The following is a 24340-nucleotide window of genomic DNA, read 5'->3' as shown; positions in this document are numbered from 1 at the left end:
TGCACATACACTCTCTCCCACAGAAACTGGTGTATGTCTAGGTTATGGGACTTTGTTAGAAAGTGAACTACCTGAGATGAAATTAGAGTGTACTATAAAAGGAAAGGTCTCACCCGAGTAATGAAGCTGAAGGGTTGTCATTCCACACGTGAAGTCTCTGGATACACACTGAGGTGAAGCATGTTGAGATGGCAATCGTTGCTTTGGTTAGGTTGTGATCGGCGGATGCAATATTATTTGGTATGGATTGGGAGAAGCATACGGGAAAGTGAGCCCTATCCAAGGGTGCCAGGACTGGGGGAAGTAGGGGCTCTATAGTGAAGATGTGAGGTTCCTGCTGTCTTAGGGTTCAAAAAGACAATCAATAGTTAATATTATCATCACATTATTTGTTAATTGGGTTAACTTTGAAAAGTCCCTTTGTTATGGTTTGCTGTACAGTACCCAGTATCTTGTATATATCTGTGCTATTGGAAGCTTCTGATCTACTTGGTCTAGGCTTTTGAGAGAGTCCGCATATCAAACACGTAGCCTATCTATTAAAAAGATTCAGTTTGTCTTTTGAGAACCTTTGAGACATACAATTGATTTCCCCCTCTCATATTAATTAACTACTGATTTATATGTCTACATTTTGCTAGGAGTGTACATAAACACCATTCCCATCACCAAAGGACCGTGACCCATCCCTCCCACCCATTCCCACCCCCCACTGGCCCAGGAAGCTACATGTCTACCCCTCACCACTGGGTTTTTACTTTGGTGCCCTACTTACAATTTGATCAGGTCCTGCTTTTAGTTTCCCTTTCAGATCTTCTAAGTCAGCTTCTGTTGATGAGTGGGATCATCCCATACTCATCTTTAACTTTCTGACTTAGTCCACTTAACATAATTCCTTCTAGCTCTGTCCAAGCTGGGTCAGAGAAGGTGAGTTCATTGTTCTTGATAGCTGCATAGTATTCCATTGTGTATATATACCACAGCTTTCTCGAGAGAACTCGAGAGAACTCGAGAGAACTCGAGAGAGGAGGGGGAAGACAGAGAGGGAGAGAGAAAGACAAGACACCTGCAGACCTGCATCACCGCCTGTGAAGGGACTCCCCTGCAGGTGGGGAGCCAGGGGCTCAATCCAGGATTCTTACACGGTCCTTTTGCTTCACGTCACGTGTACTTAACCCGCTGCGCTACCGCTGGACTCCCCTAAATGTTTTTTTTTTTTTTAATTTTTTTTTTAATATTTATTTTATTTATTCCCTTTTGTTGCCCTTGTTGTTTTATTGTTGTAGTTATTATTGTTGTTGTCGTTGGATAGGACAGAGAGAAATGGAGAGAGATGGGGAAGACAGAGAGGAGGAGAGAAAGATAGACACCTGCAGACCTGCTTCACCGCCTGTGAAGCGACTCCCCTGCAGGTGGGGAGCCGGGGTTCGAACCGGGATCCTTATGTCGGTCCTTGTGCTTTGCGCCACCTGCGCTTAACCCGCTGCGCTACAGCCCGACTCCCCCCTAAATGTTTTTATGTAAAGATTCCATTACTTTTTTTTTTCTTTGTGTAATGTTTCATCAGAGTAAATTGAGTGGTATGTACATTTTCTAGGAGAAAACAGCCTTGCATATTCGAGACAGATAACTAGCACAGACATTTGATGTCTGTATGTCACACAATTACTTATTGTGTACATTTGAAATATCAGCAAACATCTGATTGCAGTGGGTTCACTCTGATATCTCTATGAGTATTTGTAGGGGACTGGTCAGCAGCGTACCCAGTTAGGCGAACATAGTACTAAGTGCTGGGATCCCTGCAAGGACCCACATTCAAGCCCCAGCTCCCCATCTGTAGGGGGAGGATGTTCACAAGGGGTGAAGCAGGTCTACAGGTGTCTGTCTCTCTCCCTCTCTATCTCCACCTCCTCTCAGAGTTTCTCTCCGTCCTATCCAATAAAATGATGAGAAAATAAATGGCTGCCAGGAGCAGAAGGTTGCTAGTGCCAGCACTGATCCCCAGGGACTATAGGAAGAGAGAAGAAAAAGAGAAAAGAAAAAGAATACTTGTTAATCATAAAGATCTAAATAACATGTTAATAACAGCTCTTCATTCTTTGTGATCATTTTGATAGACCACATCTGGTTAATATTATGCAATATTTAGTAGGGAATAAGCGTACTATTCTACAGTGAGCTAAAAGTGACATCTCCACATCCCTCATCTCAATAGATGCAAAGAAAAGGTAAATGTTTTCTCTGCATGAACCAAAGCCATCTCAAGAGATAGGAGATGGCATGGACTGATAGCTACATAAGATCCAAGCATTATGATTTTTGTTTAATGTTTTTTAACTGTTGTTAAGTTTGTTAACTTGAAAATGTTTAGATTTTTTAAATTGTACCATTGACAATGTGGGCATAAGGAGGTCACTAACTAGTTAATATTTTGACATAGGTGGGCCAGAATTAAAGGTCCAGAATTAATGAAATGATAATCAACTACAACTCCAGAAAGTGTCCGGATCCTTCTTTCCTTCTTTTTATTTTTATTTTGCCACCAGGGCGTCATTGGGGCTTCATGTCTGCAAGATTCCACTGGTCACAGCAGACCTTTTTCTGCCAAAATAGATGGGGAAAGACAGGGAAAGAGAGATAGAGAGGAGGAGAAATACCACACCCTTTGTTTGGTGTTCAAGTGTGGTGGCCAAGGGTTCAAACCTGCATCTCTATGTGTGACAAAGTGTGTGCTCTCCTGGGTTCTGAACCATCTCTAGGACTCCCGGCTCCAAACCTCTTTTCTTTTTCAACTATTGCGACACATTATGGATCATCATCCTGAGTTAAAAATACAGCACAAAAAGCAGGATAAGAAAAGTGTTTGTGAGAGTCGGGTGGTGGCGCAGTGGGTTAAGCACAGGTGGCACAAAGCGCAAAGACTGGTGTAAGGATCCTGGTTCGAGGCCCCAGCTCCCCTATCTGCGGGTGTCTATCTTTCTCTCACCCTTCTGTCTTCCCCTCCTCTCTCCATTTCTCTCTGTCCTATCCAACAATGACATCAATAACAACAGTAAAACAGCAAGGGCAACAAAAGGGAACAAATAAATAAATATATTTTTTAAATGTTTGTCTGAGGCCAGGTAGTGGCCTACATGGTAGGTCACACATATTACAGTGCTCAAAGACCCAGGCTCAAGCCCCTGGTCCCCCACCTACAAGGAGCAGTGGGTAGCTTTACTAACAGTTAAGCAGTGTTACAGGTGTCTCTCCCTCTCAACCTCCCCTCCCCCTCTCAGTTTCTCTGTCTCATCAAATAAATAAATAATGAATAAATATATTTAACAGTTTAAAAAAAACAAATATATTACTACGTTAAGATATATTTTTAAAAGGAAAAAAATTTGTGCAAAACATAGTAAAGAAGCCAGTTTGGCAGGGGAGAGGAGGGTTAAGCACACATGGTATGAAGCACTAGGACCCAAGCAAGGATCCGGGTTCATACCCCAGGCTTCCCCACAAGCAGTGAAGCAGGTTTACAGGATCTGTCGTTCTTCTCCCTCCATTCCTCCCCTCCCCTCTCAATGTCTGTCTTAAGGAAGAGAAAGAAAGGGAGGAAGAAAGAAAAAGAGAAGGAAAGAAAGAAAGAGGGAGAAGGAGGAAGGAAGGAGGGAAGAAAGAGAAAAAGATGCCTCCAGGAGCAGTGGATTTGTAGTGTGAGCACTGAGCTCCAGCAATAACCCTAGAATAAAAAAATAAAAAAAAAAGCCAGTTGTTGATATAAAACTTTCTAAACACATCTACATACAGACATTTAACTGTGTAATCCAAGATTACCTAAGGATTCACTCTAACCAGCATTACTAACAGAATAATTTAGAGACCTTATCATAACTAGAAATTAACTCGTAACACTGTGTTATCATGTTATTTAGACGTTTTCATTACTAGCACTTGTTTCTCTTTCAAACCCCTCTTGAACTATAGATTGATATGCCTGTTTTAAAGTTAAAACACACCTGTACTCGAACACACACACACACACACACACACACACACACACACACACACACGTCACCTAAATGTCAGAGTCATTTGAATTCAGACTTATCAGTAACAGACTCACCATTCAGTACTACTTATTGGTGCATTTATCCAATGTCACTGCTTTAAGCCTAGGGATGTACTAGAATATCTTGAGTTGTTTTTTAAATATGGCAGACAATTTAAGGAAGACCAATACTCATGCCTTCATCTGTGTACTGTGTTTCCCTTGCCTTCTTTAGTCTGTTATAACAAAGATATTCAGAAGCAGGGGTTGGGCGGTAGCACAGTGGGTTAAGTGCACGTGGTACACAGCACAAGGACCTGCGTAAGGTTCCCTGTTCAAGCCCCTGGCAACTCCCCACCTGTAGGGGAGTCGCTTCACAGGCAGTGATGCAGGTCTGCAGGTATCTGTCTTTCTCTCCCCTTCTCTGTCTTCCTCTCCTCTCTCCATTTCTCTCTTTCCTATCCAATAATGAACGACATCAACAATAACAATAATAACCACAACAAGGCCACAACAACAAAGGCAACAGGGGGGGGGGGGGGAATGGCCTCCAGGAGCAGTGGATTCATGGTGCAGGCACTGAGCCCCAGCAATAACCCTGGAGGCAAAAAAAAAAAAGATATTCAGAAGCTATTTTGTTCTATTGCACTTTTAATATAATAATCTGGTGTTTGCTTTTATTTTGTTAATGTAGTCTGTTCAATAGAATGGAGAAAGGGTCATCATGGATAGTCTTTGTCAAATGTAGCTGGAGATCCTTTATTTCTGAGAACAGAAGTAACCTTTTGCCTCTACATTACAATCAAAGCCTAAAAATAAGACTGTAGTTACAAATCAGAGTATCCGTTGCATTGTAGTTACATTGATTAATAAAGAATGCATTCACTTTGTTCAGCTGCATCTCTCAGAAGAAGGAATGATGAGAAGGGAAATGTAACACATATTCATTATCAAACAAAGAAAATAAATATAAATATTAAGTCTTTTCTTTTTTTACACCAAAGTATTGATCAGCTCTGATTTATTGTGGTGTAGGAGATTGAACCTGGGACTTCTGAGCCTTAGGGATGAGAGTCTCTTTGCATAACCATTATGCTATCTACTCCTCCAAATAGAGAGCTTTAATGAAATAAATAGTTAGAGTCCTACCACCATGTGGAAATAATCACAAACACACACACACACACACACACACACACACAATAATTTGAGAAGACAATCTTATAATCATTTTTTTCTATGCATCTTTATTTACTCAATCTAGTTTACCAGTTCTGTAACATTCTGGCTTTATTCTAACTGAACACCTCAGACTCTGATAACAATTTCAGTCTACCTACAAAGCATATATTCTTTTCTTTTTTTAATTGGAACATTAATGGTTTACAGTTGTTGGTACAAGGGTACAATTTCCCATCTCACCATGATAGATGTCTGCAAAACACTCTCACTCCCAAGTACCAGGACCTGAAAGCCTAACTACCCCCCATCCCAACCCCAGCCCCTATCTTCCTTCTAGAGATAAAAGCAGTGTTTGTGGGAGTCGGGCAGTAGTGCAGTGGGATAAGCACACGTGGCGCAAAGCACAAGGACTGACATAAGGATCCCGGTTCGAGCCCCCGGCTCCCCCCCTGCAGGGGAGTCGCTTCACAGGCAGTGAAACAGGTCTGCAGGTGTCTTTCTCTCGCCCTCTCTGTCTTCCCCTCCTGTCTCCATTTCTCTCTGTTCTATCCAACAACAACAACGACATCAATAACAACAAAAGTAATAATGACAATAAAAAAAAAAAAGCTAGGGCAACAAAAGGGAATAAATAAATAATTAAAAAAAAAAAAACCCAGGGTCATTGTGGGTTGCAGAAGGTAGAAGGTCTGGCTTCTGTAATTGCTTCCCCGCTGAACATGGGCGTTGACTGGTCGGTCCATACTTCCAGTCTGCCTCTCTCTTTCCCTAGTAGGGTGGGTCTCTGGGGAAGCAAAGCTCCAGGACACATTGGTGGGGTCTTCAGTCCAGGGAAACCTGGCTGGCATCCTGATGAAATCTGGAACCTGGTGACTGAAAAGAGAGTTAACATACGAAGCCAAACAAATTGCTGAGCAATCATGGACCCAAAGCTTGGAATAGTAGAGAGGAAGTGTTAGGGGGGTACTCACTGCAAACTCTAGTGTACTTCTGCTTTCAGGTATATATTTTGCAGTAGTTTATGGATACGTGTGAACATATGCTCTCTCTCACAGAAACTGGTGTATATCTAGGTTATGGAATTTTGTTAGAAAGTGAACCACCTGAGATGGAATTAGAGTATACTATGAAAGGAAAGGTCTCACCCGAGTAATGAAGCTGAAGGGTTGTCATTCCACACGTGAAGTCTCTGGACACAGTCTGAAGTGAAGCATGTTGAGGTGGCAATCGTTGCGTTGGTTAGGTTGTGATCAGCAGATGCAATATTATTTGATATGGATTGGGAGAGGCATATGGGAAAGTGGGCCCTATACAATGGTTCTAGGACTGGGGGAAGTAGAGGATCTATAGTGGAGATGTGAGGTTCCTGTTGTCTTAGGGTTCAAAAAGACAATGGATAGTTAATGTTTGGTAATTGGGTTAACTTTGAAAAGTCCTTTTGTTAGGGTTTGCTGTACAGTACCCAGTATGTTGTATATAGCTGTGCTATTGGTTGCTTCTGATCTGCTTGGTCTAGGCTTTTGAGAGAGTCTGCATATCAATTACACAGCCTATATATTAAAAAGATTCAGTTTGTGTTTTGAAAAACTTTGAGACATACAATTAATTTTCCCCCTCTCGTATTAATTAACTACTGATTTATATGACTACATTTTACTAGGAGTGTACATAAACACCATTCCCACCACCAAAAGACTGTGACCCATCCCTCCCACCCACTCCTACCCCTCACTGTCCCAGGAAGCTGCATGTCTACCCCTCACCACAGGGCTTTTACTCTGGTGCCTTTTAATTTGGTCAGGTCCTGCTTTTAGTTTCCCTTTCAGATCTTCTTTCTTAACTTCTGTTGATGAGTGGGATCATCCCATACTCATCTTTATCTTTCTGACTTAGCTCACTTAACATAATTCCTTCTAGCTCCGACCAAGATGGGTCAGAGAGGGTGGCTTCATTGTTCTTGATAGCTGCATAGTATTCCATTGTGTATATATACCACAGCTTTCTCAGCCACTCATCTGTTGTTGGGCACCTGGGTTGCTTCCAGGTTTTAGCTATTATGAATTGTGCTGCTATGAACATAGGAGTACACACCTCTTTTTGGTTGGGTGTTATGGAGTCCTTGGGGTATAACCCCAGGAGAGGAATTACTGGATCATATGGAAGGTCCATGTCTAGCCTTCTGAGAGTTTTCCAGACTTCTCTCCACAGAGGCTGTACCGATTTACATTCCCACCAGCAATGTAAAAGGGTTCCTCTGTCCCCACAACCTCTCCAGCATTTGTTGCTGCTGTCCTTTTTGATGTATGCAATTCTTACAGGAGTGAGGTGGTATCTTAGTGTTGTCTTAATTTGCATTTCTCTGACAATCAGTGACCAAGAGCAGTTTTTCATATGTTTGTTAGCCTTTTGGATCTCCTCTGAGGTGAATGTTTTATTCATATCCTCTGCCCAGTTTTGGATGGGGTCATTTTCTTTTTTGGTGCAGTTTGCTGAGCTCTTTATATATTTTGATGATGAGTTTCTTGTCTGATGTATGGCATGTGAAGATTTTCTCCCATTCTGTGAGGGGTCTCTTTGTTTGTTTAATAGTTTCTTTGGATGTGCAGAAGCTTTTCAATTTGATGTAGTCCCATTGGTTTGTTTCTGCTTTAGTCTTCCTTGCAATTGGGTTTGATTCATCAAAGATGTCCTTGAGGTGTAGGTGGGAAACTGTTTTACCAATGTTTTCCTCTAAGTATTTGATTGTTTCTGGTCTGACATCTAGGTCTTTGATCCATTTGGAGTTGATTTTTGTTTCTGGTGAGATAAAGTGGTTCAATTTCATTCTTCTGCATGTTACAACCCAGTTTTCCCAGCACCATTTATTGAAGAGAGCTTCCTTTTTTCATTTAATCCTTTGGGCCCCCTTATCAAAGATTAGATATCCATAGGTGTGAGGATTTATTTCTGGGCTTTCAATTCTGTTCCACTGGTCTGTGTGCCTATTTTTGTTCCAGTACCATGCTGTTTTGATGATGATGGCTTTATAATATAGTTTAAGGTCTGGGAGTGTGATGCCATGCTCCCAGAGGGATAGAGAATGGGAAAGCTATCAGGGGAGGGGATGGGATATGGAGATTGGGTGGTGGGAAATGTGTGGAATTGTACCTCTCCTACCCTATGGATTTGTTAATTAATCCTTTCTTAAATAAAAAAGAAAAAAAAAAGCAGTGTTTGGGTTTTATTTACATATTGAAAAAGCGGTGGCCTGGAGCCTGCAGGGTTTAAACCTACTCTGTCCCTTCCTCCCTCCTTTACCTCACATTCTTTGGTGTGTGTGTGTGTGTGTGTGTGTGAGAGAGAGAGAGAGAGAGAGAGGGAGGGAGAAAGAGAGACACTAGGGACTCAATTTCACCACTCCCAAGCCAACTTTTATATTTAGATTAATAGGGGAAGGGGAAGATAACATACTACCATAGGTTTCCAAGTTGCTCTTTCACCCTCTCCCTACCACATGGTGCCCTGGTTCAAACAAATGCCCTGTTTGGTGAGCTCTCTCAGCCACTGGCACAGTTTGTTTTAAAAAATTGGGAAAAGATTATTAAAATAATTGTAATTTACATAGGGCTATTTCAGAGATAAGAAATTCATGCAAAAAAAATCATGCCAATTTTTGTGTTCTTTCCCTAGAATCAACTGTATTTATTCCTCAGTCTGAATACTCCATTGAGGAAGATGTCGGTGAACTGTTCATCCCCATCAGAAGAAGTGGTGACATAAGCCAGGAGTTGATGGTGATGTGCTATACACAGCAAGGTAGTTCTCTTGGGACTGAACTAGGATATCCACCCAGCAACAATTCACCCTCTGCAGCATATTGGAGCCAAGGCCTTACGTCAGAAGGAGTATAGTTCTTCACAATTTGGAAAAGAAAGGGAAACAAACAAACAACAACAACAGCCTGAGAAATGAAATTTCAAACTAGTTTCAGCCAACTTTCAAAATCTTTGTTTTGCTTCTAGTTCAATGCCTTTCTAGGAATTAGGTAGATTTCTCAAATGCAAAAGAAAAAAGTTGTATATACTGTTGTTAACTATGCTGAACAGACATTCTTGAATTTCCCACTATTGGGGCTGGGTGGTAGTATACTTGGTTAAGTGCCCATTTTACCAAGCACAAGTACCTAGGTTCAAGTCTCCAGTCCCCACCTACATGAAGGAAGTTTCATTGGCTGTGACACAGTACTGCATGTGTCTCTCTTCTATCTCTACTCTCCCCTCTTAACTTCTCTCTGTCCTATCAAATAAAAAGGAATGGAAAATTAACAGGAATGATGGATTCATTATGTAGAAACCAAACCCCAGTGGTAACCCTTGGGGGAAAAATTCCATTCATGTGGATTAGGTGAAAGTCAGTCAAAGGATAAGGGAGATAGCATAGCATGGTGGTTTTGCAATATACTTTCACACCTGAGACTCTGAAGTCCCAGGTTCAGTCCTACATAAGTCAAAGCTGAGCAGTGCTCTGATGAAGAGAAGTTTGGGGGAGGTAGGGTTAGGAAGGGAAAGAAAAGAAGAGAAATACAGTAAAAATAATGATGATGATTAAAAATGAGCACCTCAGGATCGTTTTGGGGTTCTAAGTCCCAGAGTAAGTGACTTAACTCCTGCACATTTTAGCTAACCCATGTGGTAAAAACCCTTTACAGTGGTTGAGAGGATCCATGAGGCAATGTATATAGCACACATGGCACCTTGCCTACACACAGTAAGTTTATGGACAGTCATATCTATTAGTATGAATAGTGTGTTGATCTGGAAGACCACTGACAAGAAGTGGAGAATTCAACACTTGGAATGTAGTATTTGTTGTCTGCTTGACACCATTATGAAGTGGATGCTGGAATAGTGCATAGGTGCTATTGTAATTTTCAGGAATGATCCCATATAGAAACTGGCCCCAAAGATGCTGCATATACAAAAAAATGTTTCTGAAAATCCTGTGATAGTCTGTTATACAAAAATACCTTTGGGATTCTCTTTCTCTCTAGAAACTGCAACAGGAACTGTGCCCACATCAGTGCTGTCCTATTCTGATTACATATCCAGGCCCGAGGACCACACCAGCATGGTCCGCTTCGACAGAAATGAACGCGAGAAAATGTGTAGGATTATAGTGATTGACGACTCTTTGTATGAGGAGGAAGAAACGTTCCAGGTCCTTCTGAGCATGCCCATGGGTGGGAGAATTGGATCAGAGTTCCCAGGAGCTAGAGTTACAATTGTCCCCGACAAAGATGATGGTAAGTACTAATTTGTCTGACAGTTATTCCTCCTGTCAACCAGATTAACATCAGGCATAACCTTCTAGACCAAAAAAATGAGTATGTAAAAGAATAATAACACACACATTTATTTTATGTTCAATTTCATAGTGTGCTTAAGTTTCAAAATGTCTACATCAGTCAATCTGTCTTTCCTGTCTGAATGTTCTTAAAAGGTTAGTCATTTCTCTGTGTTTTCCCCTATCTACAGATTCTTTTTCAATACTATTTACCATTAGTAATGTTGAGATGAAGAATTGAAGCAAATTTTAAAATTCTAATTTCCTTTTAGTTTCTTTTGCTTCACTTTTAAAAGCTTATGGAATATGGGCTGCAAGATAGCTGACTTGATTAGAAACCTAGCTTTGTCACAGGCATGACCCAGGTTTTAATCTGGCCCCCACTATGCTGAAGGAAACTTTGGTTTCATGGTTGGTGTCTTTCTATCTCTTTCTTATTCCTTTTTAAAAATTTTTTATATTTATTTATTGGAAAAATACAGAGAGAAATAAAGAGAGGAGATAGAAAGAGAAACATGTGCAACACTGCTTCACCAACTCATAAAGCTTCCGTCCCATACTCTCTCTCTCTCTCCATGTGGGGACCAGGAGTTGAACCCGGGTCCTTGCATATTGTAACATGTACATTCAATCCTCAACTGGGTGTGCCACCACCCAGTCTCCTGTCTCTGTCTTTCTATCTGAAAAACTTAGCCTGGAGCAGTGACTTCCCAGGGATAACTCCTACTCCAGTCCCCCCACTACCACAAAAAAAAAACCTTTGTATTATGTGACTTTAATCTCAGTGTATGAGCTGTTTTTTCCAAAGAAACCCAGTTTTCAAAAAAAAACTGTCTCTTTTCAGTCCAAGTCCAGTCTCTGTACTCAAGAGGAAAGAAAAGAGAAGACTGCCAGTAATATAGTGAGGAATATAAGAATAGAAAGTGAAGAGATAGGATCTAGTACATCAAAATTTTTCCTTCTTAAAATTTTTCTTCACTGTTGAAGAAAGAGAAAGAAACTGGAAGGAGTAGTAGTGACAAGTGAAGCCTGTGTTTTGGTGGGAATTTAGAGGAGAGTCAACAGACTTTAAATCACAAATAATCTTAAAACTCAGGAAGTTAAATATAACCTACAAGGAGGGTGCTTGATAGGTAGAAGAATATGCAGTGAGAAAAACACTGTGCCAGGCATGTGTCATGTCCACAATGCTGAAGTGTACATTGTCCTCCTGTAGAATATAGAATAATGTTGGTTTTTTCCCTAAAAATAAATAAATACGTTAAAAAATTAGGACTTTTTTACCCAAAAAAAGTTTGAATAAACTCATCTAATTCTACCTTAAACCTAGTTGATACTCTAAATATGTTAACTGTACTAATATTTTTAATGTTTTTTAGTTTATTGGTTTAATAAATCATTCTAGTATATTGTATAGAAATTTCATTTGGCTATAGCCATACCACCTTAAACATACCTAATCTTAGAAATTTCATTTTAAACTCAGTATTTTGACTGTCATACAAAACAGAACAAAGCACACTGAAAGCATATCCACTCTCTAGATATATAACTCTCTGTTTTTAGCAACACAGACACAAAAACAGATTTAGTTTAAAAAATAGAACATATAGTTAATGCCTAGTTTGTCTTGTTATGGGGTATATGCACATGAGGAAAATAATGGGACAGAAAAAAAAAAACATCGTCCTCTGTCCCCACCTCCAGGAGGAAAGCTTTATGAGTGGTAAAGCTGGGTTGCAGGTGTCTCTCTGCCTCTCTTCCTCTCTATCACCCCTTCCCTCTTGATTTCTGGCTGTCTCTATCAAATAAATAAATATTTAAATAAAAAAGGAATGAAAAAAAAACCATCATTTAATGGGCACCAGGCATTTTTCATTTCCTTTATTTATTTTTTCCTTCTCCCCCTCCTTACCTTCTCCCCCTCCCCCTCCTCCCCCCCCCACCCCTTTGTATCAAAGCACTGGGACTTTGTAACCTCAAGCATTAAAGTATTTTTGCAAAATTAGTATGTTATCTCCTTTACATGTGCATTTCTTTCACATTTACAAGAGGGAATGATGTTATTATTCCAGCTTTTTAAGTGACAAGGGTGAACCTTAGAGAGATCAATTAATTAACCTGAATTTACAAAGCTAGTAGAAGACAAAGTCAGTATTGGGTCCAAATGCAAAACCAAATCATGCATTTTAAGTTCTTTTTCTAGTGGTGACAATTTTGCAGAACCATTGTTATGGTATTTACTATTACACAGCACTGATAGAATGTTTTATTGTTATAAATATTTATTCTGAATTTTGCAGTTCTCTGGTAGAGACAGGGTAAAGGATATTAACAGACAACTAGAGTTCAGAGAGCTTTTTGTCCCAGAGCCTAGGGCTTGTGGTGGAGATTTTTAGTCACTTTATTGGGGGTTGGGGGGTGGTTAACGGCTTAATGACTGACATTGTAAGGCTTTAGAGTTCAAGTGCAAATGTTATGGAAGCTTGTCAGAAATCTTGTCAGCCATTGGATTGTCCTCCTTCATTCACCCAATTTACAGATCAAATGTCCTGTGACTTCCTCTCTGTTTTCTCTCATTTCTCTTTTTCCTTTCACTTCTAATGTCATTGCTTGTCCAGAGACCTTTTTTTCATCGCAGATATTCCCTTTCCTTTAATCAAGAGTCAGAAATGCACAAAAGGAAAGAAAGCATTGCTGGGGTTGGATGGTGGCACACCTGGTTGAGCACAAGTTACAATTTGCAAGGACCCAAGGTCAAGTCTCCCGGTCCCCACCTCCAGAGGAGAAGCTTCACAAGCAGTGAAACCACTGTGCTGTAGGTCTCAGGCTCTCTCCCTCTCCCTTTCTCTCCCTCCCTCTCTCTCTCTCTCTCTTTCTCCCTCCCTCTCTCTCTCTCTCTCCTTTTTCTCTCAATTTCTTTCTGTCTCATTCCAATAAATAAGTAAATAAAATACCCTTAAAAAGAAAAACAGCTGAGATGAATCTGATTTCTATATTTAGAGCAGGGTTTGGCAAATATTATTCAAAAAGATTTCAATGACTTTCTTAAAAATAGACTTGCCCATCCTGTGACAGGATAAGTAAGAAAGAAAAATTAGCAGAGAAGAATAGATGGAGTAGAAAAAGGGTAATACAGCACAATTAACAAACAGAGAATCTAAATAGATACTTTTCCAAAGAAAAAATTTTTATTGTTGAGTTTTATGAGTTCTGTGTATGCTGTGGATATTAACTCTTGACATTTATGTTGGGCAAATGTCTTTTCTCATTTAGCAGAATGTCTTTTTGTTTTGATGCAATATTCTTTTCCTGGTTGGGCAGTGGCACACCGGATTAAGCACACATAGTACAATATTCTTTTCCTGTGCAGAAGCTTTTTAAGTTGACATAGTGCCTTTTGCTTATTTTTTGTTCAGTTTCCCTGGCCATTGGAGTTATATCTCCAAACACGTTTGAAGATTAATGGGAGGTTGATGTCTAGTAACAACTCACCTAAATTTTCTTCTGTGTATTTAATTTTAGCTTATATATTGGTCTTTATTTTATATTAATTTTGTGAATGCCTTAGTTTCCCTCTTTCGTATACAGAGGTCCAGTTTTCCCAAACTCACTTATTGGAGGGTTTACTTGCTCCCACTAATGAGTTTAGGTTATTTTGTCATATATATGTGATTTTACTTCTAGGCTTTTAATGCTTTACTGATCTGTATGACCAGATTTGTTTTGGTTTTTGTTGTTATTTTTACTAGAGCACTACTCAACTCTGGTTTATGGTGGGTGGTGTAGGGGATTGAGCCCAGGACTTCAGAGCCTCAGGCATGAGAGTCTCTTTATGTAACCATTATCCTATCACCCCAGCCCTGTGTGACTTTTATTCCAATGCTGTGCTGTTTTAATTACTATCATTTTGCAGTATGCTTTGAACCAGCCAAGCCTAGTATCTCCATTTTTATTCTTTTATTTGAGGAATGTGTGTGTTGTTGTTGTTTTTCTATTTGAGATATCTTTTATTTCTAGATAAATTTCAAGATTTTTCTTTTGTTTCTGTGACAAATGTCATTGAGGCCTTGGTAGGAATTACATTTGATCTATATTTTGACTTAGTCTATACAGTCGTATAATGATCTTAATTCTTTGAATTAAAAGGCATAGGATGGATTTTCATCTCTTTGTGTCTATTTCTTTCTATAATGCCATAGTTTTCTGTGTACTGTTTTTTTCACTCCTTTAGTTAAATTTGACCCATGATATTCAATTCTTTTTTATGCAATTGCAAATGGGATTGTTTCCCTGATTCTCTGCTCAAACCTGTTGCACAATCTGGGTGAAATATTCTACTTTTTTTTTTTTTTTTTTGAGCTCTCCTCTGATTGCTATATCCATTTCTGTGATACTGGTAAACAAGATAATGAATCAACCAACAAATGATTACTGACCAAAAAACAATGTCATTTCTTTTTTTTATCTATATTTTGATTTTATTTTAGAGAGAAAGAGATACCAGAGCACGGATCAGCTGTGGCTTATAGTGGGGCTGGGGAGTCAACCTGAGACCTTGTAGCCTCAGGCATGAGAGTCTTTTTGCATAGCCATTATGCTGTGTCCCCAGCCCTAATAAGTCATTTCCTTAATCTAGTATTGATTCTGAAAATCTATATATTTGTCAGTAAAATTAGAAAATGGTATGCTTGTACCGCAGAATGGATAACCACAGTCTAGAGTGCTCATAACTTACCTTAGATGCAAATGTGTAAAAATTTCAGTGGGTAACAAAGGTTTTCTTTCTGTGAGCTGTTTATTATTAATACTATGGGAGTAAATTAGGGATATTGAAGTACAGCTATATGTTTTGATGAAGTGCTTTCTACATTTGTAAGAAACATAAAATTTGCATTGTATTTGGAAGACGCTATCTACTCATGAATAGTCTGTGGGAAAGATAATGCTGTCATCTTGTGTGGATATCCTAGCTGTACTGCTTCAGTGTTCTCAATCCTTGGGACAAATCTAAGTTACAATTTGACACTATGCTTTACTAATAGTATTCATTGATTGGGAAGAGTATGAAGTCAGACCTAACAGTATTTCACTAAGCTTTACTGTCAGTCAGTCTTTGGACGTTAATTAAAGAGCACTCAGGATAAATCTTTTTTTTTTTTTCTTCCTGCTTTTGTGTGACAACCCACAGGGGTTTTAGCTAAAGTAGCTGCTTATTCCAACCTTAGAAAAATTACCATGCCAGATACGAGCCTGGGGTGCGGAAAAGACAACATGGTGAGCCCTGTGTTAAATGTAGCTCAATTATGTGTTATTCCAAAGGTTCCCGACATCAGAAAAGGTTTCTTAACAGCAGGAGCGCCATAGAGAAGAAAACAGTTCCAGTGATAGAAAAACACATTATGGTATGGTGTGTGGGTGAACTATGTTTTATTCATTTGTGCTGAGCTGAAAGACCTGGCAATCATTCTCTTTTCTTCTGGAAAGCTGTTATTTCCTTCCATGTAAGCTCCAATTAAGTAATGCCAAGCCAGTCATTGTAAGCAGTAGCCAAATTCAATTACACTAACAGCTTGATAAAACAAACTCATCCTTCTGTATTTAGTGTGCTGGAGTAAGAATAATATTCAAAATCTAGGGATTAAAAAAAAAGGAGTTTCTAACGACTCAATATTAATGCAGCCATTAATAAAGGATCTAATAGAGTTGATGGTCTTAGGACCCAGTGAAAGGCAGTGGGTGTTTAATGCAACTCTGTTCTGTGGAAACTACTGTAGAAATCCACTGAGTAATAAAGTATTTATTTATTAGGTTTCTCCACCTAGAATGGATACTAGGCCTAATGATTTAAGCAGATATTTTCCCCTTTGAAAACAAAAATGAGAGGCTGGGCAGTGGTGCATCTGATTGAGCACATAGGTTAGTATGGGCAAGGTCCTAAATTCAATCCCTCAGCCCCAACCTATGAGGGAGAAGCTTAATAAGAGGTGAGGCAGTTGCAGCGGGTTAAGCGCATGAGGCGCAAGGACCGGCGTAAGGATCCTGGTTCGAGCCCTTGGCTCTCCACCTGCGGGGGGGGGGGGGGGTTTGCTTCACAGGTCTACAGGTGTCTTTCTCTCTCCCTCTCTGTCTTTCCCTCCTCTCTCCATTTCTCCCTGTCCTATCCAACAACGATGACATCAATAATAACTACAACAATAAAAAAGGGGCAACAAAAGAGAAAATAAATTAATTAAATTAAAAAAGAGGTGAGGCAGTGCTTCAGATGTTCCTCTTTCTTCATCTCTGTCTTCCCCAACTCTCTCATTCTCAGTTTCTCTATCTCTCTTCTCTAGCAAATATATAACAAAAACATGAGTGAAACAGTATATGAAATATCTTTTCATTTAAAAATATCAAAAGTCCCACACTTACATGGACACAGAGCAACTATTTTTGTGTTCCTACTATGTATAACAAGTAGAGCATACAAAAATATGTAAGGCCAAGGCCAGGATATTACAAAGCTTAAAATCTATTCAAGAAGGGAGAAGAGCTAATAATCTAAAAGTGAGAATAATGAGAATGATGTATTTCCATAATAGTTTGAAATAATCAAGGTTTAAGAAGGCAGATTGTGATTAAAAGTACTTGTGTGATCAGTTCATGAGTCAGAAGAACAGAAACAGCCTTTAACAGATGGAAAGAATTTAAATGAATGAAAAATAAGGCAAACTGTTCCAGGATTGCACACAGAAAGGAGAGAGAGAGAATAGTTTTGGGAGTAGTGGGTCATCCAATTTGACCTGTTTTTTTCTGAGAAAGACTGAGTGGTCAACTCGAAGCTAGGTGATAGGAGACCTGAGCTGTAGATATACTTTGGCTATTTGAGGATACACTTTTCTTCAAAGACTCGGGAGGTCTGTTTCTGCTATTACCCAACTTACTTTCTTTCCGTGTGTGTGTGTGTGTGTGTGTGTGTGTGTGTGTGTGTGTGTGTGTACACTAAATAAAAGCTGTATAAAGGCACTTTAAAATCTGCTAAACAGTGACAGTGGTGGGGCCGGGTGGTGGCGCACCTGGTTGAGTGCACATGTTACAGTGCTCAAAGACCCAGGTTCAAGCCCCCAGTCCCCGCCTGTACGAGGAAAGCTTCATAAGTGAAGCAGGTCTGCAGGTGTCTCTCTTTCTCTCTCCCTCTCTACCTCCCCTGCCCTCTCAATTTCTGGCTATCTCTATCCAATAAATAAAGATAATAAAAAAAAAAGTTTTGGGTGCAGAATAGCAACAAAAAACAGAAGTGCATGGTGAGTAGAGAGAGGCTGGAAAGAAACCCCCTTACCTTCTCCCTTCATCTCTATTTAATCCCTAGCTCCCACTCCCCCAGAAAACCTACTAACTTAGACCTCACATAGAGGAAGGTGGTGACTTTAGTGAAATTGTATCTAAAAAGCTTTGTGCATGACAGATTCAAATAATAGAGGGCCGAGGGTCAGACGGTGGCACACTCAGTTAAGCATATATAGTGTGAAGTGCAAGGACCCTGGTTCCTGCAGGGGGGTCGCATCATAGGCAGTGAAGCAGGTCTGCAGGTGTCTATCTTTCTCTCCCCCGCTCTATTGTCCCCTCTCACTCAATTTCTCTCCGCCCTATCCAAAATGAGGGGAAAAAAATGGCCATGAGGAACAGTGGATTCAGAGTGCAGGCACCAAGCCCCAGTGATAACCCCAGAGACAGACATAAAAAACAAACAAACAAGCAAATAAATAATAGAGGGCCTATCCGTGGAAGTTAAGAGAGCAAACCAGTGTAGGGGAAAAAAGTTTGAAGAAGGTGAGGAATTCTGTTTAAACATATTAAGATCAAGTTCCTGTGAGATCCGTGAGAGGACTTATATGCATGTGGAACTGACTAAAGTAGAATGAGAGGAATTATTGTATAAGTTCTGAAATCAGGAAAATACATGAAAACTAGAAGGAAGAGAGGAGAGTAAATCACAGTGGAGAGAAATTTCACATCGATGTGCCATAAACTGGGTGTGATTAACAATAACGAAAGATCGTTAGAATATATGTCTGCCTAATGTTAATATTCAGAGGTTTTGACTGTCAATATCAAATATTGTTTAACAAGAACATTATGGATATGTTCAAAACTGAGTGAATAGTTGGATTTGTCAGTAAGTGTACCTTTAGTTTTTTTTTTTTTTTAAACAAACTGGCTCTAAATGTTGCTTCTTTTCACAATAGCTGAAAAATGAAAGCACACAGAGGTTTAATTCCCTCCTTTTGTACGTCCTTGCAGGTAAATATACTTTATTTTTATTTTCTTAATTTAGTGATAATGAGAAAGGGAGAGAGAGAGAGACTCGAACAATGTTCAGCTCTGTCTTATGAGAAGTGGTGGAGATTGAGTCTGGGACTTTGGAGCTTCAGTCTTTTTGCGTGGCCAGTATTCTACCCCCACCATCTTTGCAGTTCAATTCAAATACTTGTATGATACAGAATCACTGAAAAAAAATTTTTTTCACTTCACGCAAAGGTTTTAAGACAGGTGTTGCACAATTACAAGATTAAATTCTTTCTTTGGCAAAACTATGAGTGATAGAGAACAGGTCGAAAGGGGACATTTCTGAATTTGTATTATTTACTAAATGTAAATGAAAGTATCTAGAGAAGTGGAACTTCACAGGTTTGGACTTTGGGAGGTGCTACAGAATCCAGCCCCTCCTCTAGTCTTCTCTGTTCATTCTGGACCCAGCTGCACTCAGTCCAGCAGGCCAGCTGTGAGCAGAGAAGTGCTCCCTAGGGTCTAGGGGAACAGGGGCACATCTTTTTAAAGGACAGATTAACAAGGCTGTGAGGATGCTGGAATGGGTTCTTTAAGCATTTGACTTAGCCTGTTATGGACCATAGCTCCAGTAGACCCTCACTGCTATGCCACTGTGAACTCCCCTGTTCTTTTTGAAGCTGCTGATACAATGCACTGACCACAGCAGGCAAGTATTAAGAGCTTTGTTCTGATGCACATACTGAAGCTTGGCAAGCACCCACCTCAATCACTCCTGCAAGTTGCATGAAAACATTCACTGCCATTATCAGGGAAGGCAAAGGCCCCGCCAGTGTTCTTTTATGAAAACTGCTAATTGTTTTGTATAATGTGCATTAAAGCAAGGCCTCATGACCTACCAGAAAGTGAGCTTAGGGCACTATGCCAGGACAGAAGACCAGTTCACTCAGAAATAGGCTATTAAATTCTTGGCATGCAAATGTGCAGGCATGTTGGGTGCTAGGAGGATTCTAAGATATGAAGGTTGCAGCATTGAATAGGATCCCTACTGTTCCTGGTACTAATAGATTAGCTCATGCCCATTTGTCATGGCTTCACGGTTATAATATGTGTCATATAAACATAGTAATGAGTAACACAAGCACTTTCTTAGGTATGCTGGGCCATTTACTGGAGTTGTTTTATTTAACACAGAGATACGCAGATGTTGAGTGAGGATGTATGATACCTACATTCCATCATCTGAGTGGTTAGATAACACACCCACTTTCAAGCAACTAGTGTCATTCTATCTGCAGAATCCCTGGCACTAACCATTGTGTTGCTCACGGCAGTGTGTGTATTTAATAGACACAGCTGCCTGCTAGTCTACACTACAATACTCAAAGATTGACAAACATTAAGCGTTCTGGTTTTTGTTGTTGTTTTTGTTTTTTAATTTATTTTGGGTAGAGTCAGAGAAAAATTGAGAGGGGTGAGAGGTAAGAGGAGGAAGCCAGACTCTTACAGCACTGTTTCACCACTAGTGAAGCTTCATCCCCTACAAGTGGGGCTGGAGGCTTAAACCCAGGTCATTGTTTACTGTAATGCATGTCCTTTACCAGGGGCACCATCACAAGCCCCCAGCATCAAGTTTCCAAACAGAGAACTTTACAAGAAGAAACCAGCTATTTTCGTGTGTATACTATACTCAAGGATCTTGGAATAAGTAAATTGTTCACAGTTTCAGGTACTGGGCTAACTTATACAGGGAGAATTTTGGTTTGCCATCTGTCGATTATAATTCCTTAATGATTTTAAAGAAAGAGTTTCCAGTTCTTCCACTAATGTAGAAGCATTTACTTTTCCCACATCACTTAGCAAACTGCTTGTTAGAAAAGTTCTGAAGGATTTGCTTTAGACCTTCTTGTCTCCCCTGTAAGCATAGTGTTGTCTTGTGTTTGTTTTGTCTTTCTCCTGGTAACATTATCTGCCTGCCTTCTATCTTTTCCACACAGGAGACTGAATTCTGGGTGAGAAATATCATCTTGTAGACTTCAAAGGATAAATATTGTCGAATTATTGTTTTACTAAAGTAGACCACTAAAGATTTATAGGCATCTCAAAATACCAGCCACAGATAAATTCCACTGTCATCTTAAAAATAGAAACTTCTCAAAAAAAAATAGCTTCTCTGAGTTGGTAAAAAATAGTGTCTTCTCTACATGACTGTATATTTTATAAGAGGTAGCTCACCTGGTAGAGCTTGCATCTTACCACATGCAAGTCCCTGAGTTCAAGTCCTCACACCCCATGGGACTATCATGGATAGCAGAAGGGACACAGTGCTTTGATATCTCTCCTTCCCTTTCATTCTCTTTTCCTAAACTAGAATGGCTAGGGAAGACCACTCAGTAGTAGCATCAGTTGGCCCTGAATTCATCCCCCAGGGACGTGTGTGTGTGTGTGTGTGTGTGTGTGTGTGTGTAAAAGATTTTAAAAGAGATATGGTAATAAAAGTAATAAAATGCATAGGAGTTGAATAATTAGAAAAAGTCTCTTAATCAGCATTGTGGCTAGTGTCAGCAGTTCTTATTCACCAGCAGTAGAGGTCTAATATCCTTTTGATAAAAATCATAAAATGCAAAGAGAATGCTGCAACATGACCAAAAGCAGAATATTTCAAAATCTTGCCCTGCATGTTCCATGATATAAAGAGAGTCCAGTCTGTGAAATATGGCAGTGAACTTGTAGAGGTATGATTATGGATTTAGGAACTACAGGCAATGTACTATGTACTTATTATCTATTGTTGAAACATGCCCTGATCATATTCACAACTAATGAGTAGTAATCTGATAATCTGAATAGACAGTAGAATCTCTTTCTGTGACATTCAAGTGAAACAATTAGGAGAGCAGACAATATAGCTTACCTTTGGGAGGCACTTACTGTGATTATGTGTGTGACTCAGGTTTAAGCTCTGAGGGAAGCTTTGATGCTATGATATCTTCCTCTCTCTCCTGTCTCTCTTGTCTCTTCTGTTGACCTGCAGTGGTGAAACCTCAGTGGTAACAGCAACAACAAAAACGGGGGGGGGGGGGGAGGTGCATCAGAAATAGTGCAGTCACTCATAAGACTTGCATCCTAGAGTTCCCAGGTTTGATCCCTAATACCACCAATAGCCAGAACTGAGCGGTGCTCTGATCATCAAAACATTTTGGGATATATGTGTCATTTTTCTATACTATTAATATATCAGGTACTCAGTGGAAAAATGTGAAACTTGTTAGTTTACTTCCTTATAACAACTGAGATCTTGAAGTGCCTATAAATGTTTAGTGTTCTGATTTTGGGCTTAGTGATAATGAATCAGCAGTATTTACAGGCTCACCAATTTTTCCATGCACCTGCCTTTCTTTCTCCGAATAGATGTAAACTTTGACTGGATAGTTTGATTTTCCTTAAGATGCAAGTCTATATCCTGGCTTAGTGAAGCAACATCTAATATTTTTCCTTCTGTTTATAAATTTTGTAATTTTAAATGGTAATTTTTTGTACATAACTTTTTTTTTTTTTGCCTCCAACATTATTGCTGGGGCTCGGCTCAGTACACTTAACCAGCTGTGCTACCACCCAGCCCCTGTTACGTAACTTTATTTAAAAAATTATTCATTTATAAAATGGAAACACTGACAAGACCATAGAATAAGAGGGGTACAATATCCACCACCAGAGCTCCGTATCCCATCCCCTCCCCTGATAGCTTTCCTATTAGATATCCCTCTGGGAATATGGACCCAGGGTCATTATGGGGTGCAGAAGGTGGAAGGTCTGGCTTCTGTAATTGCTTCCCCGCTGAACATGGGCATTGACAGGTCGATCCATACTCCCAGCCTGTGTCTGTCTTTCCCTGGTGGGGCAGGGTTCTGGGGAAGCAGGGCTCCAGGACACATTGGTGGGGTCGTCTGCCCAGGGTTATCCAGTTGGCATCATGGTAGCATCTGGAACCTGGTGGCTGAAAAAGAGTTAACATATAACGCCATATAAATTGTTGACTAATCATGAGCCTAAAGGCTGGAATATTGCTGATGAAGATTTGGGGTCTCTGTTTTGGAAATATCTAGTAGGTCTATTTTAGGTATATTCTGAAGGGCCCATTACTTTATTAGTTTCTTCCTGAGCCTGACATCTGATATGCAGGTGGACCCAGGTTGTTATTGTCTGGGGAGATGATGTCATGGCTGGAAAAAGGGCCAGAAAGCTGGTGCAACTCTGAATGTTCCTACTGATGACCACAGAATGCGAGTTCGGACCTACAGGGAATTAGAGGTTACATATGCTCCTGTCCTGAAGATAGGCCCCAGATCAAATCGATGGGGTTTACAGTAAACAATATTTATACACTTTCCCCATATTTGAGAGCTACTCTCTTCCCTGGTCCAGCTTTCTAGCCCTTTTACATATCCTTTTTTAACTTGACCTTATAGGGTCTTGCAGTGGAACACCTAGTAAAGCACATGTTATAATGCTCAAGGATCCAAGTTTAAGCCACTGGTCCTTACCTGAAGTGGGAGAGCTTCAGGAGTGTAGAGGCTGTGCTACAGATGTCTCTCTTACTTTCATCCTGCCTGTTCCTCCTTCTCTCTCAATTTCTCTCTGTACCTCTAAATATAATAATAATAATTTTTTTTAAAATGTAAAACAGCCACCAGGAGCAGTGGATTCATCATGCAAGCTCTGAATCCAATAATACCTCTGGTGGCAAATAAATAAATAAATAAAATCAACCTTATATCTTCCTCTATATGATACCAAAAATCTTGCTGCTGACCCAGAGAGATACAAGGCTGTCCTGCAGAGTATAGAAGTGATATCATGTGATAAACTCAGTGAGCTACATCATGCTCCAAATTATCACAGTGAATTTCTATATTAGAATTCTAAAATGGAGTGAAAGCCGAAAATGACTGTTCAAGCCTTTTGTAACAACATGAAACACTTACAGTTATAGGTAAAAGTTTCCCTTCACACTAACTCTTTTTTCCCCCAAAACAGACATTTGAAATTACATCTATTTATATATGCATTTCTCTTAAGCATTCCCCAAGCATCTCTGCCATGACAAAGGCTGTGCTAAGGTAGAAGGGATGGAAGGTGTCTCCTGCCCTCTCATCACTGATACATTAGGTCCCTGCTGAGTGGTGGGCACACTTCAAGGCTCCAAGGACACATTGGTGACCAAGACTGTACCCTGTAGAGGCTTTCTCCAAGGAGCCAAACAGGTATAACGTGGCAAGTAAGACCAGGCTCCACCTACAGCAGCCACTTTCAAAGGAGCAGCTAATGTGACCTCAGGTTTCAGAAAGGTCAGACCTCCTGAACACAAAAGAACTGAAAGGACTGAGTTCTGTGAGTTAGCAGCTCATAGAGGGAAATGCAATTGTCTCCTGAACCCACAGTCTTCTCAGTTGTGAGACAGTTGTTACTGTTTGAGGATGGGCCAAGTCAGAGAGAAGACAAGACTAGCCAGCAGTTGCTGAATTTATACACAGC

At 40.0% G+C, this 24340-nt stretch overlaps 1 protein-coding gene across 2 annotated transcripts in view; it reads left to right on the top strand.

Annotated features, from left to right (window-relative positions):
* Positions 1-24340, top strand: part of FREM2 (FRAS1 related extracellular matrix 2) — a 208379-nt gene that overhangs the window by 126383 nt on the left and 57656 nt on the right. For both annotated transcript variants that reach the window (XM_060194905.1, XM_060194904.1), the window contains exons 5-6: positions 8885-9010; positions 10245-10496. In XM_060194905.1, coding sequence (XP_060050888.1) covers positions 8885-9010; positions 10245-10496 — 378 coding nt within the window. The remainder of the gene's footprint in view (positions 1-8884; positions 9011-10244; positions 10497-24340) is intronic.

Source organism: Erinaceus europaeus, chromosome 7 (assembly GCF_950295315.1).
Source record: "Erinaceus europaeus chromosome 7, mEriEur2.1, whole genome shotgun sequence".
Classification (NCBI taxonomy): domain Eukaryota; kingdom Metazoa; phylum Chordata; class Mammalia; order Eulipotyphla; family Erinaceidae; genus Erinaceus; species Erinaceus europaeus.
Note: the sequence above shows the minus strand (reverse complement) of the source record. Positions and strands in the feature narration are given on the sequence as shown.